This window comes from Micromesistius poutassou (assembly GCF_964030765.1).
Source record: "Micromesistius poutassou genome assembly, chromosome: 6".
In the NCBI taxonomy this organism is placed as follows: Eukaryota; Metazoa; Chordata; class Actinopteri; order Gadiformes; family Gadidae; genus Micromesistius; species Micromesistius poutassou.
In genome coordinates, this window is record NC_140276.1 from 3008316 (window position 1) to 3026679 (window position 18364).

Sequence of the window (18364 nt, forward strand, 5' to 3'; positions counted from 1 at the left end):
ACACACACACACACACACACACACAAGGACAGAAATAGAAGGTGGGCGGGGGGGGGACAGAAGGGGCCATGTCCATACATGGTATGAAAGACACCGCTTCTCTCTCACTCTCTCTAAGTATTCCACCAGGCACCTACAACCTGTTCTTCTTCGGGGACAACTTTTAAAAGGGGGGGCTTTCTGTTTTATTCAGCCAGCAGTGGAAAATGTGTGAAATGTGAAAAATGTGAAAAAAAAACACATTTATAACTCCCAGGTGAACCCGACGGTATGGAGTGCCGTTGTGCGTTCCCAATGGTGTGACGGCCGCAAGACGTCACGAAACACAAGAGACGTTTTTTTTTTTTGCGAGGCGCCGCTCTGGGAGCAACGCGGTAATTGGGCGACAGGAAGAGAGAAAAATAATTACAGAGCGAGGCGAGAAATACGACAAAAAACTCAACAGTTGGGACTAAAACGAAGATTTAATTGGTGATCACAGAAATCGCAGGCCACCGAGGTGTGAGTCACACTCATGCCTGGATAACCTGCCCCACACACGTCGCAGGGGAAAAGAAGAGAGCTGCAGATTCAGAGCTAAGCTGGACGGGGGGACTCTCGCCGTGCAGACTCTGCTCTGAGCTCGCAGCCACCTGAATTAACCTCTAAGATGAAGAAGGAGTCGTCTCTGATTGCAGGGACACCGGTCAGGGGTAGATTGCTTGCTACTCTGGGGGGGGGGCGGGGGGGGTGGGGGAGGGCTGAGTTTTTAAGAAAGAAAAATAAATTGGCAATTTAGTTTATAATTTCCTGCGTTTAAATTGAGCGGTTCTTCACTGAGGAGACGGCCATTAGACGTGGTGCAGAAATAAAGCTGGTGTGTGAGATTGCATGCGTGCGGGCAACTCGGCTCGGCTTGACACGAGAGAAAAAAAAAAGAAAAGCACAAAACAGGAAGTGTGGTCGGGTTGGGAAACCCTGCTGAGTCACCGTGACCGACTGGGGAGAGCTTACTGCGTATGTTCTGGGCGAAGACGTCCTCCCAGCAGTACATCTTGATGAACTTTATGCAGCCCAGGATCTCGTTCATGAGCCGCACGCGCCGGTCCGTCACCGTCACGCACTTCCTGCGAAAGTACGCCGTCAGACGCGACGCCAACATCTGCTCGTCCGTCGGGGAAGGGCGGGGGGGGGGGAACGGGGGGGGGGGCGCCATGGGAGGGTGGAAATGATGACAGAGAGAATTAAGCACCGGGGGGGAGAAGTGAAACCAGACGTATACATCAGTGGATCTTAAAGAGCGACTGTGCGGTGGACAGCAGTACAAATGGTGTTGCTGTTAACCCTGCAGGCGGTCCGATTGTTATTGTTGGCCTGGGTGACCCGAACTGTCCTGCACAGGAATGGGAGTCCCTGGAAATAAATAGCTGGTGCATGGGACACGCTGGCCTGGAACCAATACTGAGGCCTGAAACAGTGACATTGACCAATGACTTCTGTTGGGAAATTCTGCAAAAAAACAATTACAAATTTGACACATCACATCCTCTATCTATTGGCAGACATGAAGGGGAATTACATTTTGTAGAGGGCAAAAAATCCAAAAAAATAAAAACGACTTTCCACTTATAACTTTTGTAATGGGCAGGACAACTTCAGCGGGATGATGACAAAGCAGGCAAAACATTGCATCAGGAAAAACCTCGCCCGGGACTTTTGAAGCGCTTCTGGTTTCCTGGAATAACACCCAGCTTCAGAGCCGCCTGGAAGTGGAAGAGATAACGCGGCGCTTCACATCAAACCCCCCATCAAAACGACTGCCGTCGTTCGCCGCCTCACCATGGTCGGGTAGAAGAAGACGAAGATGGCCGAGCCCACCAGAGCCGTGGGTCCCAGGAAGTAGGTGGTGTAGGCCAGGCCCAGGACCCCCACCAAGGGCCCCCCGGCCAGCAGGCAGCCCATCAGCACCGCCTCGTACAGCCGCTGGCCGTCGCTGGAGCAGATGTTGATCAGCTGGTACGGGGGAACACAGGAACACGCGTCTCAGACGTCTCAGAGAGCCTCGCCCCGTAGTCACGCGTTGGGTGTGAAGGAGAACGCGAAGCCAACGCTAAGGTCAAGCTAATCCAAAATGTAACACGAGAGCATGGGGTTGACTTTGCTCACAATGGAATCAAACTTTATTTATATAGCGTCTTTCGTGCAAAATTGCAATACGAGGTTACTTTACAATACAATGAAAATAAACCAAAAAATTTATAAATAAATAAATAAAACGGATTAAGAGAATGCTGAACTAAACAGGTACGTTTTAAGGGTTCTTTCAAAAAAGCTGTTTACAGATTGCGGTATCCTCAGGCTGTTCCAGAGGCGAGGACCACAGACACAATTATTAATTAAACTCCGCCTCCCCATAGGCACTCTGGCCTCACCTGGGGAACAACTGAAAGGCGAAGAGGACCTGCGTGCTCTAGATGGAGCATCAGAAGCATCTCTGACCAAGCATTCAGACACACATTTGAATGCTTCAGCTCCATTGAGGGTGCAAGATGGGCTGCACAGACAGAGAGGGGAAACGTCACGCAAGCATACGAGACTGCGTTGTCCGATTCCAAACAAGCTGCTGTTGCTTAATGGCACATCGCTACACGCTCAAAAAAGGTTACCATTCAGTCTAACGTGATACAAGTTAACTGGCGTATCGCTGCTCACGCGGCGAGCTGTGCGGCGAGCCGCCCTACCTCCCCGGGGCCGATGTCCTTGGTGTTGCGCAGGCGGAGGATCTTGTGGAAGGCGAAGGTGAGCGCGGCGCCCCGGAGGCGGGCGGCCGTGCGGTAGTTGACGGCCCACATGAGGGCCAGCGACCACGAGCGCAGCAGCTCGGTGAGGACCACGCCCGCCACCAGGGACAGGCCGTAGGGCAGCCAGCCCTCGTCGCTCTGGGAGTACTCCAGCAGGGCCCGCACCAGCAGGGCCTGGGGTGGGAGGAGGAGCCAGGGGCCCACGGGGTTGAAGAGCAAAAAAGGGGGGGGGGGGGAGGGGGGGGGGACACAGAGGGGAGATTAGGGGGAGGAGATGAGGGATGGAGATGTGGAGGAGGGGGGGGGGGGGGGGGATGGAAAAAGGGGGGAGAGGTTGGAGATGTTTGGAGGAGGAGAGGAAGGAGGAGGAGAAATTAGAATAAATGTATGGAATGAGGTATAAGATGGGAAAGAGGTAAGAGGGTTATTTTTACACACAACACAACATTGGGAAGTGACTAATATAGAAAAGAAAATGGATGTCGAAACTAAGTAAAAAACATTATTTGAAAAAAAGAAAAAGAAAAAGAAAAGTTGAAATGTTGACTCAGAGAAAAAAAAAAAAAAAAAGGCTTTGATGTCCATAGAGATAAAGTATGTCTATATGAGCAGACTAATATACTGACGGCCCCGTACCAACGCCAACAAATCTTGGAATTCGAGTCCAATACATCACGGTGCAACGTCCAAATCCACTTAATGGCATTAGCGGTTGTTGAATGCACGTAGTGTACAGCGAGCACATCCCCAGAACAAACAGGCATGCCCATGAACAAGGCTCTCCATTCAAACATCTGAGCACAAGGAAACTCTAAACAAAAGAGCAAAAAAAAAAAAAAAAAAGGGGTAGCATTTTGTTGCAATATTAATTACTTATTTCTTTGGTTCTATTAGGGAGATTAGAACACAAAGCCAGAATCCTGGCAGGAAAAAAACCCTTCCGGCCTATTTGTGACCAAAGCGTGACTGGGCACAAACCAGCTAATCTGCGTTCCTGCCCTGGGCTTCCCTATCTGGGCTTTTGTTATCTCGGCGCTACGTTTTAGTTAAAATTTCCAGACCAGCTTGAAACAGGCTGAGGAGATTCTGTTAAACATGCCGTCGGACTCGGGATTGAAAAGGGACTGAGAAGGCGCTTCGATTGGCAGATCACCCAAGAGAAGAAGAAGAAGAAGAAGAAGAAGAAGAAGAAGAAGAAGAAAGGGGACTGGGGCGAAGGGCTACTACTCACAGGCCCCACAAAGCCGGCCACCATGGTGAGCAGCAGGGCGAAGATGGCCACCAGCATGCGGGTCTGGCAGAACCTCCAGAGGACGCGGGACAGGGAGGCCCCATCTTTACCTGCTCTCTTCAGCTCATCGTTCCACATGGACTCCAGTCTGGGGACGGAGACGAGCCATTTGTAATGCACACGACAACAAGGGTTTCAACCGAATTGTGGACAAATAACCATAGGATGAATCGTAAAAAAATGCACAGGAACGAAGGAATGCGTTACCATATTTATTTCAGACACGGGTGGGAGAGTATAAAGTTTGACATGACATGAGGAAATAAGTGTTTTTGAAAATATATGAAATATATATCCATTGTTTTTTCTTTTTACCGAAGCTGTTCTTGAGGTGACTCAAAGCTGATACTGCCTCACACACACACACACACACACACACACACACACACACACACACACACACACACACACACACACACACACACACACACACACACACACACACACACACACACACACACACACACACACACAAAGAATAGGAGGAAGCTCTGAAAGCCCAAGCCCGCGTGCACTCAACAGCAGTCCGAAGGGGAAGGGTAAACAAACACCAAACAGCGGGGAAGGAAACAATCTCGACAGCACGCCGCCGCAATACCGCTAAATAATAAAGGCTAGCCGCGGGGCTCGAGCTGATGCAGATACGCGATACCCGTGAACCTCCGCACGCCAACGCCACATCGCTCACACCACCCCCCCCACCGCGAGACAAGGTCACGTTGGCACCATGTTCAGGGGCGGGGCTTCTCCCCCGGGGGGGCGGTGGAACGATGCGGTCCGTAACGAGGCTGTTGGAATTACCGCCATAAATGTCAAAAGACCCGGCTAATGCCGCTAATGCCGCCGCGGCGGCGCTGCATAATGTCCCATAAAGGGGGCCGACGTATCTTGTCGGCCGAATGCATGGCTGCTAATGACTCTGCAAAGGCAGTGTGGAGCACAGCTGCGGAGGCTCGTTTAGGCCCTAATGGTTTTATTAAAACGGTATCAGAGACGGAGCGCAGCCCGGCCCGCCAGCCCGCTCCCGGCGCACAGCAGCTCCGCGCCGCTCGTTATTCCTCAGCGAAATGGTGCTAGGAAGTGCACATACAGACAGACAGACAGACAGACAGACAGACAGTACATACGTACGTATGAACGTTAAGGTGACCAGATTTCTGAGACAAAATCTGGGGACATTTTGGGTTCAGCGGTGTAAAGGGGGGGGGGGGTGGAATAGGATTGTTGACGGGGGACATTTCGGGGGACAGCAGTAGCCGGGGACAGGTCACTGAAAACGGGGACTGTCCCCGGAAACCAGGGACGTCTGGTCACCCTAACGTATGTATGTATGTACAGTATGTACAGTATGCATGCATGCATGCATGCATGTATGTATGTACAGTATGTATGTATGTATGTATGTATGTACAGTATGTATGTATGTACAGTATGTACAGTATGTATGTATGCATGTATGTATGTGTGTTTTTTTGTGACTGTGAGCAATCAATAAAACATTCATTGAGTAAAATACAAAAACATAAAACAACAATAAAACTACTACAATGAAACCGGAAAGTCCCTTACGAACATATACCTGGTGAAGCTCCACCCCAAGTAAAGTCAGGTTGAAATACAATTATATCAAAGAAACTTTAAAACTTAAAAGACTTTAAAAACTTTCTTTTTCAACTGTTTCTCTTCCTATGGTCAGGCAACTTTCCTTCAGCTCTGAACAACACGGGTCCAATCTGTAGCGAGGGCCCATCTACTTCCAGCAGGACTAAAGTGTTTTGGTTGGAGCTGGACTCTCAGAGTCTGAAAGAGCAAACAAATAAGACACGAGGACGGCTTTCCCAGAGTGAGTAAACCAAGACATCGCATTTGATGGTTTACACCTCACTGCACACTCTCAAGTGTCAACTCTCCCAGGACTCTCCCTCCCTCCCCCTCTCTCTCTCTCTATCTCTCCCCCTCCCCCCCGCCTCTCTGATCCTCTCCTAGGCGGTAGGGTTGCATAACTGTCCTGGCTATGTAAACACAAAGCCAAGCCCTCGGCAGAGTTCCAGCCGTCCGTGCCAAGAAGACCCTACCCATTCCCCTTATCTCGCACACGTTGGCGTGGAGCACGTCATGCAAAAGGCCTGCAGTGGACGCCCCCCCCCACTGCAATCACCTCACCTGTTAGGACAAGTCCAGACACATCCACATCAGTCCATCGCTCTGCTACTGGCTCACTGCACACACCGAGGGTACAAACTGAACAAACTTGTTCAGAGACCTCGCAGACTTTTTTTTTTTTTGTTTACGGGAGTACGAGTTTACGGGACATTATTGAACCCCAGAACGTCACTGGATGTTAGATTGGAGTACGGGATAAAGAGACACCAAGTGCATAGGGGATTGACATTTCCAGTTTCTTATAAAAAAATAAATAAAGAGATAAAAATCAATAGATCCGATGAGAGCAAATGTTACGGTACAAGCACAGACACGGGAGCCCCGTGCATGAGGATACTTCCTCTATTGTATAATGAACATAATCCTGCCTATCCTACAACACCAACGGTGTCTTGCTTCCGTGTTTGTTCTAAATCAGCACGCTGGGTACCATGTCTTGGCCAGGTGGAGGTCAGCTGGCAGATGTGCGAGGATTTCCCCTTTAAGTCTACGATTTGAACCTGGGGTCTCAGAAGACGTTCAAAGAGTCCTCCACCGAGAGCAAGCGTGAGCAAGCCAGGCCCAGGTGCCCAACAGGTAGCCCTGTAAGTGACGTGACAAACACGCACGTCGCTGGACTCACGCTGGCCCCTTATCTCTAATCCTCTCTATTATTGGACACCGTGTGTGTGTGTGTGTGTGTGTGTGGGGCCAACTCCACTCTATTGGTCTGGAGGCTGGAGACTTGATGCTCCTCAGTTGATTCCCCAGCCACAGCAGGCTAAAGGCCTCCTGCATATGTTGAGACACGCACGGACACACAGAACTGTACCACCCACCTAAAGGTTAGGTGTACACACAGGCTTTCACAATGGTCCATTATTTGAGACATGAACCTTGAAGCCTGAAGCCATCTCTTGTTATTAACAGGCACAAGCGTACAACAGTACATTTCCGTAGTGTTTAGAGAAGGAGTCCTCCTGTTTGTTTATGAGGATTTTTTTTTTTTTGAGTTCTGAGCCCAGAATGTCAACTATTGTACTACAATTATGATTCAAGGTTTCTGGAAATTACTAAGTACTTCACGACAAAGGACCCAACACACACACACACACACACACACACACACACACACACACACACACACACACACACACACACACACACACACACACACACACACACACACACACACACACACACACACACACACACACACACCCACCCTTTGCCTCAAGACCGGCACCGAAACCACACTGTGGTGGACATTTATATCTTTAACTACCTCCGTGTTCTTTGCGTCCTTTGCCTTGGACATAACGCCTTATAAATAAAACAGGTTGTTTGTTCAAACAACCTGTTTTAGTGCAATGTACATGACCCCCGGGTCATTGCACTAACACACACACACACACACACACACACACACACACACACACACACACACACACACACACACACACACACACACACACACACACACACACACACACACACACACACACACACACACACACACACACACACACACACTCGGAGGGGACTCAGGATTCTTAAGACCCCCAGGCATGCTTCAGGGGCTGCTTGTGTTTGCCCTGAGCTGCCGGCAATCCAGTCAATCTTATACATGGTGGTTGCAAAACTGATCAAACCGACTTATCCCGTTGACCTTATTTGTTTAGAAAACATCCAGGGTGGGAGTAGCAGCCCTGAATGATGATTCAAACACAACCACGCCTCAACAAAGACCGGAAAGATAAGTAACTTTAAAAGACCAGTACACTGGGTAGAGTTCTAAATCCTCATGATATAAAGACTACAACTGTTAGACTACAAACAGACGTTCTAGTTAGCTAGTAAAGCAGACGTCATTCCTTATTCTGTAGATAAGTAACTGTGGTTCTTATAGAGGACCAAAGTAGAACACAAAATATGTTTGTTTGAAACTTGACACCACACTATTGCAACGACAACAACAACCAAAACCATGGAGCCGAAGCCAGACAACCTTTGTTACCGTCCGGGCCCCGGCTCTCGGGGGACGGGGGGGGGGGGGAAGGGGGACGGGGGGGAGGGACCTGAGCTCACCTTTGGCAGTTGGTCTCGGCGGCTTCGTGGCACGACAGGCCGCAGACGTCCTCGATGTCGAGGCTGGACGCCCGGTAGGCCTTGAGCGCCAGCGGGGTGAGCCAGTGGAGGGTCATGAAGGAGAACAGGCCCGCATTGTCGACTGGGTGCTGGTGTCTGCAGGTAAACAACAAATAGGGTCGGAGGGGGGGGTGAGGGAGGGAGGGAGGTGGGGGGGGGGGGGGGGGGGGGGGTTGAGGGGGTTAGGTGCTATGGAGGGATTGATCACAACAACGTGGGAACTTGGGGGGGGGGGGCCCCCTTGAGTGCGGGAGCGAGTGAACGAGAGAGAGAGTGAGAGTCGAGAACGGGCTGAATTCCGACATGGGCTGAATTCCGACCCTCGCGATAGATCAAACGGGGCCGCGCGTGTTTGCCCAGTCATTCACAAGCTCTTCGTAAAAAAATCGGGAGGAAGTGATGTCCAAAATGGCGGCGCAGGCTATCAGACCTCACGTGTTCCCGCAGAGCAGCCTGCCGATGGCGGATAAGAGCCCTTATCTCCCCCCAAGAGCCCACAAGCCACAGTTAATGACGAATGTGTGTACGTAGCAGCAAGCGTGTACATACACACACATGTGTGTGTATATTTACAAAACATGATTGCACAGTGCGCTCGCGTGCGCGCTCGCGTGCGTGCTCGCGTGCGTGCGTGTATGTATGCGTTTGTATGTCTGTGTAAAAACCAGAATTCCTTCCCTAAGGGCCACGTCTTTCACATTTTTCGTCCGGCAGACAGGCTATGCCGGTTTTGGTACGTGACGCTCTGCATGGAGGAGATGCGAGGCCTGTTTACTTGTGTGTGATCCTGAAGGGCTTCAGCAGCTGCAGGCTGTGGCGGTAGCGGCCGCGGTTCTTGGGCTCCTTCCCCAGGGCCTCCGCGTCCTCCACCTCCGCCAGAGAGGAGTCGGGGTAGGACAGGGGCAGGCCCTCGACGCGGCCCGCCGACTCCAGGGCGTCGGGGAACATGGCTGCCCTGTGGGGGGGGGGGGAGAGAGAGAGAGAGAGAGAGAGAGAGAGAGAGAGAGAGAGAGAGAGAGAGAGAGAGAGAGAGAGAGAGAGAGAGAGAGAGAGAGAGAAATAACACCCACTGTCAGCATCACAGCCACGCTGTCACTTAGGATAAATAAAAACGAGAGATGAAAACACACACATCAATAATTCATAAGTAGTTTGAGTCTTTCTGAGTCTCAGCGGCTCTGGGGGGGGGGGGAACTCCGAAGAGGTGGATCAATATGAAAGCCATGACCCGTGACCCAGCCCCCCCCCCCGTGAGTCCACACACACATACACACACACTCGCGCTGAATCATGCTGTGGGGCCGGGGATTGAGCCGAGCAGTCACCTTGCTCAGAGGTCTGGGCCCCGCGCGGGACGCGCCGCTAAAGCACTTATCTATTTAAAGACGCCACTCTGGCCGCCGCCGGTGCTCAGAGGGCGTTTAAAGGGAGACACCGTTTGAGCCGCCGTCACATTCTCTCGCTCTCTCACACACACACACACAGTCACTGATCCCTCTCCACAAGGTACGCCAGGGGAAACTGAGCCGTACGCGGACGGACGAGGCAGGGGGTCGGGGCCACACGTGGCTCACGGCGGCCGGCTGCAGAGGGTTCAGCGTTGTGGTGGACGGTCGCCAGACTCTCGCTGAACATGTCAACCCTGGGAGGGGTATTGACACGCAACAGCCCGAGTGAGCGGTTACTGTATACACTGTACTGCGCTACAGCAAACAGTTCAAGCACACACACACACACACACACCCTGTGAAGTTTGACACAGGGCTGTAAACTATTCAGCACTTTCTTTCAGGAGACGCTTGCTATTTTTCTCAAGCTTCCTTGACGTTGGAGTTTTCAGATACAAAAAGAAAAAAAATACTTAAAAGAAAATAACTTCCTGCTGTTTAAACTGCTTTTTTGTGGGTTAGCAGCTCCAGGAGTCGTATCGATTGTTTTGAACTGAAGGCTACTGTTGGTTGGGACCCCACCGTCGTTTAAACTTTGTTGCTGTTGCTGTCAAGCAGGCTACGTCCGGGTCGGTGTGTAACATGATCACAGCTCACCCGCACATGATCCACACGCGTGGGTTAATAACAGCAACTCACACGCCACTTCACCAGTCACACCAACCGGTATACTGGGATGGCATCACCATGGGTTAATAAACAACAACAACAACAAGGCAACTAGTTGATGGGTCAACAACACTACACAGAAGAGACAGGTTTTAATTTCGAAAAATCCACTTACATGCAGGTCGTGACTCTCGGGAGTCACTTGAGCAGTGCCCTTCTTAGATCCTGAACAGCTATGACTAGGAGCGGATGGCGAAGAGGTGGAACAACTATTTTTGAGTTGTCCATTAAACCTGTGGCCGTGCCTCCGTGTGCGCTCCTATGGGCCGCGAACACATGATCGCCCGGAGCGAGCGAGGACAGACGGACAGACAGACAGCGGTGGCCCTTTCTAAACGCTGCACGTCTGGTTTCTGTTCAGCTGTGTACTTGTTGGTGTGCCTGGAATAAGTTGCCGCTGCTCACCTCCAGTTCACTAATAACCGCGGGGAGAGGAATTCCCGATATTTCGCTGACGTCAGAGCGGCTTGACCAATGGGCGTGCTTGTGTTGTCGCCCTAGGAACGCGGAGATGAGGCACACGCCGGGTGTTTGAAGGAGCGGCGGTCCGGCGTGCAGGCTGCTACCGGGGGGAGGCCTCTAGTGTTTTACCGCGGCGGGTCCGTAATTACCGGGTCCTTACCTGGTCCCTGGTCACCTGGCTTCCACATTTAGTTTCTAACTGAATGATTTATTCAATTGAAATTGAGGACGCTTCTACAGTCTTATCATGATGACTCATGATGATCATGATGATGACTCTTCATTGGGGTTTTCTTGGTAAAATATGAATAGGCCTATGCATGCGATCTTTCCCCCTGTAGGCAATGAGTCGTTGTTAGTTTCGTAGACTATACGGCTGTTTGAGTTTCTACGTTGATGGATCTCTGGTTAGGTGTGTTAGGGACCATTACTTGGATCACCAAGAGACAGCATGTGAGCAGCATGTTCATCCGGATTGTGTGTGCCTAATGTACCATATTGTCATTATGGTATATATTGACACCGTACCAGCAGGGTGGGACATGAGACCACCTCAGATAGGAACGCCCCCCACTGGACGACTTGGGTGCTGTGGCTGTAAAGCAAGGAGGGCGACTGACCCCTGTTGATGAACCCTGCTCGAGCCTTTTCTTTATTTAGTAAGACATTTTCTGTAGGCCTGTATCGTCAAATATTATTATAAATATATATTTTTGTAAGTCGCTTACAAAACGCCTACGCCTACATTCCATTTTACACATCTGTTTGTCATGATATAAATATATAAAAACACTGGTCATTCAAAATGAAAATCCTTTCCTGGTACGTGGATGAAAACAGTTCTGTGCGACGTTGTTTCTGAAGCTTCACTCCCCAGTCAGCTAGAGACTGAACCGTGTCTGCAGTTTTGTCAACCTATGTGGGCTGATCCAGTGTCTTGCGGCTTGGGTTTCTGCTCGTAATTAGATACATCGGAGGAGTGACTGATGTGATGTCTCCCATTTTAGCCCGGGAAAAGATGTCTGATGACAGGGCTTTTGATGCAAACGCATTGTTTGGGTAAATACATTTCACCGCAAGCATGCATCATCTCGGAGCCCACTTTGGTCTCAAAGCCCCGCCACACTAATGGAGAAGACAGGCAATTAAAATCCTAACAAAGGCGTGTTTTCAGGGCCACACCGGAAATAAACAGGGAATGTTAAACGCGGACAATAAGGTCAGATATAGGCCTGTCGCAGCCTGCAGTATTTCAAACCCTGCAATGGAATAATGTCAGGCCTTATGGAGTGGCTCTCTGGAACATGGCTGCGTCTCAAAGTGTGCCTTTCGTCAGAGACCGCATCCATCCGCTGATTTAAGGGGCGGACCTCTGACACACGGTGGAAAGGCGATGAATAATCCACCACCGGACAGACGGGCCGGGCCCTCACCCCGGGCTGCAGGGAAACCTGCTGGACACTGGCAAACGAGGAGGTAGATCAGGAGATCCCTGTCCCACTCCCTATTCCTATCCCTATCCCTATCCTTAACCCTATTCCTATCCCTTTCCCTACTCTTATTCCTATTCCTATCCCTTTCCCAGGAGATTTATGGGAGATGTCCACACTAGGGGCTACAGAGTTGTTTGATGTCGTAACAATGGATTTTTTTGTAATGTTGTACTTTTCTTTTTTGATTGATTGAAACTGTCTGCTGGGTTGTTTTCGGGAATGAAATGTTTTCTTTATTATCATGGAGAGTGATGAAGGAATGAGGTATTTTCCATTGATACTCCTTCTTTAACTACTTCTGCAGTTCGGGGTCGCAGCGGATTGAAGGTGAGTGAAGCAGTCCAAAGTGTCCCTTCTTTTGTAAGTTTGGTTACTTATTCAGTTTAAAACATTGTCAGGAAAGGCTGTGGGGGTACATCTGCTGCAATACAAAGCTTTCCTTCCAGTGAATACATACAACCCCTTGAGTCTAATGTCACGGTCCTTTCGAGAGGAATCGAGGTCCCCTCCAACCGACAGAAGAGAAACTTAAGACACATCGTCACCTCGTTTACCTCCAAGGAAAACGTGGGCATTGTAGCACGTGACACAACCACGAACCGGAGACCTCACGGCCAGCTGTTTTCTTGTTGCATTTTAAAGCAGTAGGCTCATTTCCGACTCCCAAGGAAGAGGACTCGACAGGAAAAGAGGCAAACATTTTATGTATGTAGTCACATGGGTCCCTGAAGTACCGGTGGGGTGTGCTCAAGCCCCGCCACACTTCACCGCTTTGGTTCCCTGATGAAGTTCGAGGAGAGAGGCTGATATGGCAGAGAGGCCCCCTGACTGCGTCTCAACACGGCCCCAATGACTAGCAGACCTTGCCTCAGTGGCTCCACACTCCCGCCTCGCCATCCACCACGGACTGTGGAAGCCCCCCTTCCCCTTTTTCTGTGGGGACCGGGGCTTAGGAGCTGACTATCAATCGGCTTTAATAAGAGATCGGCCATGCGTTAAGGAGAGCTCAGTGGTTGTCACTGTTGATTTTGCCGGAGCCCGTCCCTGGGACGCTGATGAAAGTGTGCAGCAAGGAGTCAGAAGGCATTAGGATGAGCCTTGTGGCGTTGCAGATTTAATGACAGATTCAACTCTAGCGTGGCTTCCGAGTTCACCCAGTGAATCTGAATCCTTCCTTGTGTGTCGGTGCAAGGGTGACTCCGGATGGGGGGAGCCAGAGAAGATAGATGGGGGGCTGAGATTATTGTCTCGAACGGAGACGTGTTAATTATTGGGAAAACAGCAGCATCAGTTTGTGAGGCGCCAGGGAAATAGTCACCTGCGGTTTTATTAGGAGGTTTAAAAGTAGCTATAGTAGTTATTCGCTAGTTTTCTCACATATTCCCCAAGCGTGTACCCCTTCTGCGGCCTTATGCTGCAAACAAACAAAACGTAGTAAATAATTCCAATTTATAATACATAATATTTTATATAATTTATATTGCCTACATTATTTAAACTAAGCTGTCTTCATCGTTTTGCATGAAATGGTTAATGTTAGCAGAAGCAGAAGAACAAATCGGAGGCTTGGATTAAGTTTTAAACTATTATGAATTAATTCACAAAGCTCATGCATGCATCACATTGGGCTGCTTCCTCCACTGTGACATGCAAACTACAGCAGGCAAGTTTCCCCGGTAACAGTACGTCAGTATGCACTTTTAATGGACAAAACTTAACTTTCCCACCCAGAGCTTCAGCATCTTAAGAGATAATTGCTGTGTGTGCAAAAGGCTTTTATTCTTTAGCTAAAGGTCAGTCCGTGCATACATCAGCACCGGAAGCAGACATATCTCACGAGGGAGCGGCAGTTCTGTCCCAAGTAGCCTGGCCATAGGCTGTGCTGTGCTGGCTCCTTCAAAAACACATACCCCTAGCATCTGATCAGGCCATTGATTTCCCAATCTAATAGTGCATATATGCCAGCAGCACAGGCCTTAATTGCATTAGAATGCCAAGCAGCTTCCTCCCAGACAAGCTGCAGAACACATAAATGGCTTTTGGATCGAATCCCCGGGGACTTCAGCAGGTAATGTACAGAGAACATCATCATTACCCTCCTGCACCAACTCAATCCCCTTTCGTCTTTGGGTTGGCTTTGTGGTGGTGATGGGGGATAGACAGATAGAGAGAAGTAGGGAGAGAGAAGGAGAGAATCAACTGCATTCTCTCCTTCTCTCCCACTAAAGGCTACTAAATGAGCTTTATGGCCAATGCCTCAACACACACAGCAAACACAAGGATTGGATTGTCGACTTCAATCTGTACCCCTGCACCATTCCCGGCGCTGGGTTAAGTGTCCTGCTCAAGGACACCTCAACACACTCTTTTCAAGCAGAGCTGCACATACTGCAACGGCAATCTGCATCTGAGTTCCTCCTGCGCAATTGAAAATAAAGAATCGAAATGAAATAACATTCTGCCACAGCAATGTTAAGGCCTGTCACTCTTTCCGAGTTGAAGTGAGGCTGGGATTCTAAGAGCATATTTGGAGGCTGGGAGCAAAGCAAAACATGGTAGAAAGCAGGATTCGCCACCCTCTGGATGAATAATCCTCAGGGGAGTAGAAATCTCTTTAGTTCTACCTCTGACGCTCCATAGACCTCGCTCTCTAAGAGAGCATTCCAAGAGCCTCGGGGCTGGATCGTTCCTGGTGTTGCCGTGCTTAAGTCGCTGCAGGGAAGGCACCTTGGGAAATAAAGTGATTTTAAGGCCCTTTAGTTCCATGCATATATAAATTAATGAACCCCGCGCAGCGTTTATTGAGACTGATTCTGAGCGAGCCAATCAATCAATGTCATTACCGCACCCCAGCTGTCACAGGATAATGGCCCTGCCAAAATTACTAAGAAAACATAAGGATAGCCATTATTCTTAAACCGGCCAATAGAGGGTGCTGTTCACTCACAAGCCCGTGTCCTCAGAACTGCACCCGAAACGTGGGAAAAATAAGACTGAATAAAAATGAAACCTTTAAACTTCCTTAAACGATGAAAACTGAACACATAACGGGCCTGCTTATTAGGCCCACTATGCCTTCATCCGAAAGTTATTGTCTTTCTTCGTTCCCATTTCCAAATAGGCCAAACATGGTTAATGCGGCTGCTCCATCGTTAGACTGTAGGCCCCTTCCTATGCACAAACAAGTTAAATGCCTTCACCTGCTCACTCAAGGGCATCCGCAATCATAATGACGCGAATCAAATCGCTCTCCGTCGGCAACATGAGAGGGACCGGGGGTAATTAGGAATATCAGGCATAATGACGCCGCCGTAAGTACCTGCTTATCTCCGCATGTCCAATTACGGCTTCCTACAACGTGACCTGCATAATCGTGCTTCTCAGAAAACTTATTTCGTGACATTTTCTTACGGAACACCGAGACATTACATTATTCATGTCGGGTATGTTCTGATAAACAAGGCCAGGTGCTTAAGGATATCTTTAGACGCCTCTCTCCTCCTTTATTTCATAAAGTGGAACTGATTTTCAATTGCGTGTTTTCGTGCGCTGCCGCTAGGAGGAAACTCGCGCCCTTGAACGCGTTTTACCGTAATATAACTTGCATCACATTAACGATGAGAGGAACTCAAAGACAAGGGCGGCGAGAGGAGACCGAGGCCCCCTTACATGGGGCCTGCTGGTGGACTTAATTAGTGCTTCTCCCCGCTCTGTGAGAGAGATCCGTGCTCATAAAACAAGCCGAGCGACACATGCGTGCTAGCCTAAACAAACAGCTGCACACCAGTTGAATTATAAATGGCTCCCTCAAAACCTGAAGGGATTGAAGACATTTAAAAAAAATAAGAATATTTCCCTTTACCGTAGCCTAATTAGTTTTTGTCGGGGGTGGGAAAGAAAGATGAAATGTGGCCGGGGGTGTGTGGAGAGAGAGGTGTGTGCAGGCTTATTCAATTGCAAATGTATCATCAGAGCTCCTTTGTCCACCGATAACCTGGGTGTGGGCAGCGAGTGAACCGGGTAATGCACCGTGCTGCTGTGGGGATTGTCTCTATTGTGCAGAGGAGGACGTTTTAAAAGTTAAATGCTTCACACACACGACTACTACATGCGTTTTGTTTTCCACCCACGTGACTCCCGTGTCTTTTCAGACCACTTCCGTTAATATTTGCATACAACGCTGGACAAATGCATAAAACACAGAAGTCGAGCGTTTGGCAGGGCCACAACATGTTCATTATCCATTACTTATTTAAGTACAAGAGCGAGTGTGCTTACGGGGTCGAACGTAGTGTTGTAATGTAAAGAAATCCAGTGTCTGCGGAGACAAGAGGATGCAGATGAGAGGAAAACGCGTTGTAATAGACCCTTGGTTCCCTGAGCAACTTGGGTGGAGCGAGTAGGCCGATTAACAGCGCCGCCAAGGAACATAAGATATACCGGAGTATGCTTGTGGAGACTCCCTTAGTGCCGCTTCTCGGAGATATCGTCTTCTTTTAAAAGTGGAGACAACTCGTTGATCTCTCCCGTCTACCTCGCTCTCTCTCTCCCCATTCACTTCTTTAATTATCTCATTAAGGCGTTCCCGTAGGTGTGCTTCCAGGTGAAGCGCGGCTGGGCTGTACACGCGTGAGCTGGGGCAGGTAATTGCTTTAGCGGGACAGATTTGGACTTGTGTGAGGTTCTAACGCCTGGGAGGTGGCGCTGCGCGAGCAACAACCGCCTGCGCCGGAGGCGATGGCCTTCAGGCACCGCAGGCGGACTGCGGGAGAGAGGAGTGGAGAGCGGGCCCTTGTGTGCTTGCGACGGTCAGGATTGATGGGGGCTGGCACACTCAAGAGGGGTTTACTCAACGGGAGACAGAGGGCTGTATTTCCTCTGCAGGGTTTGATCTCTTTGTGAAGCGCGTTTTGGAAGTCTGCACTTGGGTTTGTTTGGTTCTTGTTGTCGCTCTCTCATATCGTATCATATCTCATAACCCCCCCCCCCTTGCTTATATCTTCACACAAGAGGTGGTTCTTTTTTAAAACTTTTTTTATAATCAAAAATATCCAAGCATTTACAGTGTATAACAACAAATGATTCTATGCAACTGTTAACAGCCTTTACAGAAAATGAAGAAATATATTCATTTTGATTCATTTTTACAAACCAGGAACCGCAAAAGAGAAGAGTGTGACACTGGAAGTGTCAGGGATCAGGGGGGTGGGGGGTGGGGTGGCGGGGGGGGGGCTGGTCAGTGCAGACCCTGATTAGCTCCCTGGGCAGCCCTGTAGTCCTGACCCGGACTGACAGCACGACCGAGCCAATCATAGACGGTCGAAAAATCGCAACCCCCACCCATGAGGGCTGTACTTAAATAATAAACGCAGTGTTGCGCTCCTCCCCTGTGACATGTACATAGCCGATATAGCTAAAGATATTTTATTTAGTATTTTCATGGACCCCCCTCTCACTAAAGTGATGTGATACATGTTGTGGTCTCCCTTATTGCTCTGTGGCGATGTCTACTAATCTGCTTTTCAACCTTCTGATTTAAGAACGACCAATCCTCAAATAAAAATTCAATGTCTTTCCCCGACGCAAAAAAAAAAAAACACTTTTGCGTTCTTCCCTCGGGCCACACACACACGCGCGCGCACACACACACAGAGTGTCACACAAAGTCATCGTCGTACATCCGTCTACGATTTTTTTCTGTGCCCGGACGCAAAGTCCCCCTCGTGTCCGCTGGAGCTTTGGTATGAAGCACTGGCTCTCGATTGCGTCCGTAATAATGTCCGCCCCCTGCAGGAAAAAGCTCCATAAACAGTGTGTCTGTTGGCGTCGGCGGGGAGCTCTCTTCTCGCCGTGCTCTGCCGCACCCCCCCCCCCCCCCCCCCCCCCCTCCTCCTCCTCCCTGCGGTCTCCTCCCGTGTCCCGCTGAGCCAA

General features: G+C 49.7%; 1 protein-coding gene across 1 annotated transcript in view; it reads right to left on the minus strand.

Annotated features, from left to right (window-relative positions):
* LOC311344749 (ATP-binding cassette sub-family C member 5-like) overlaps positions 1 to 10830 on the minus strand; it is an 18147-nt gene extending 7317 nt beyond the window's left edge. The window contains exons 1-7 of the mRNA XM_084469097.1: positions 10594 to 10830; positions 9137 to 9316; positions 8302 to 8457; positions 4012 to 4159; positions 2721 to 2954; positions 1819 to 1992; positions 980 to 1141 (exon numbers count right to left, since the gene is read on the minus strand). Coding sequence (XP_084325223.1) covers positions 980 to 1141; positions 1819 to 1992; positions 2721 to 2954; positions 4012 to 4159; positions 8302 to 8457; positions 9137 to 9316; positions 10594 to 10595 — 1056 coding nt within the window. The 5' untranslated portion in view covers positions 10596 to 10830. The remainder of the gene's footprint in view (positions 1 to 979; positions 1142 to 1818; positions 1993 to 2720; positions 2955 to 4011; positions 4160 to 8301; positions 8458 to 9136; positions 9317 to 10593) is intronic.
* Between the last annotated feature and the right edge of the window lie 7534 nt (positions 10831 to 18364).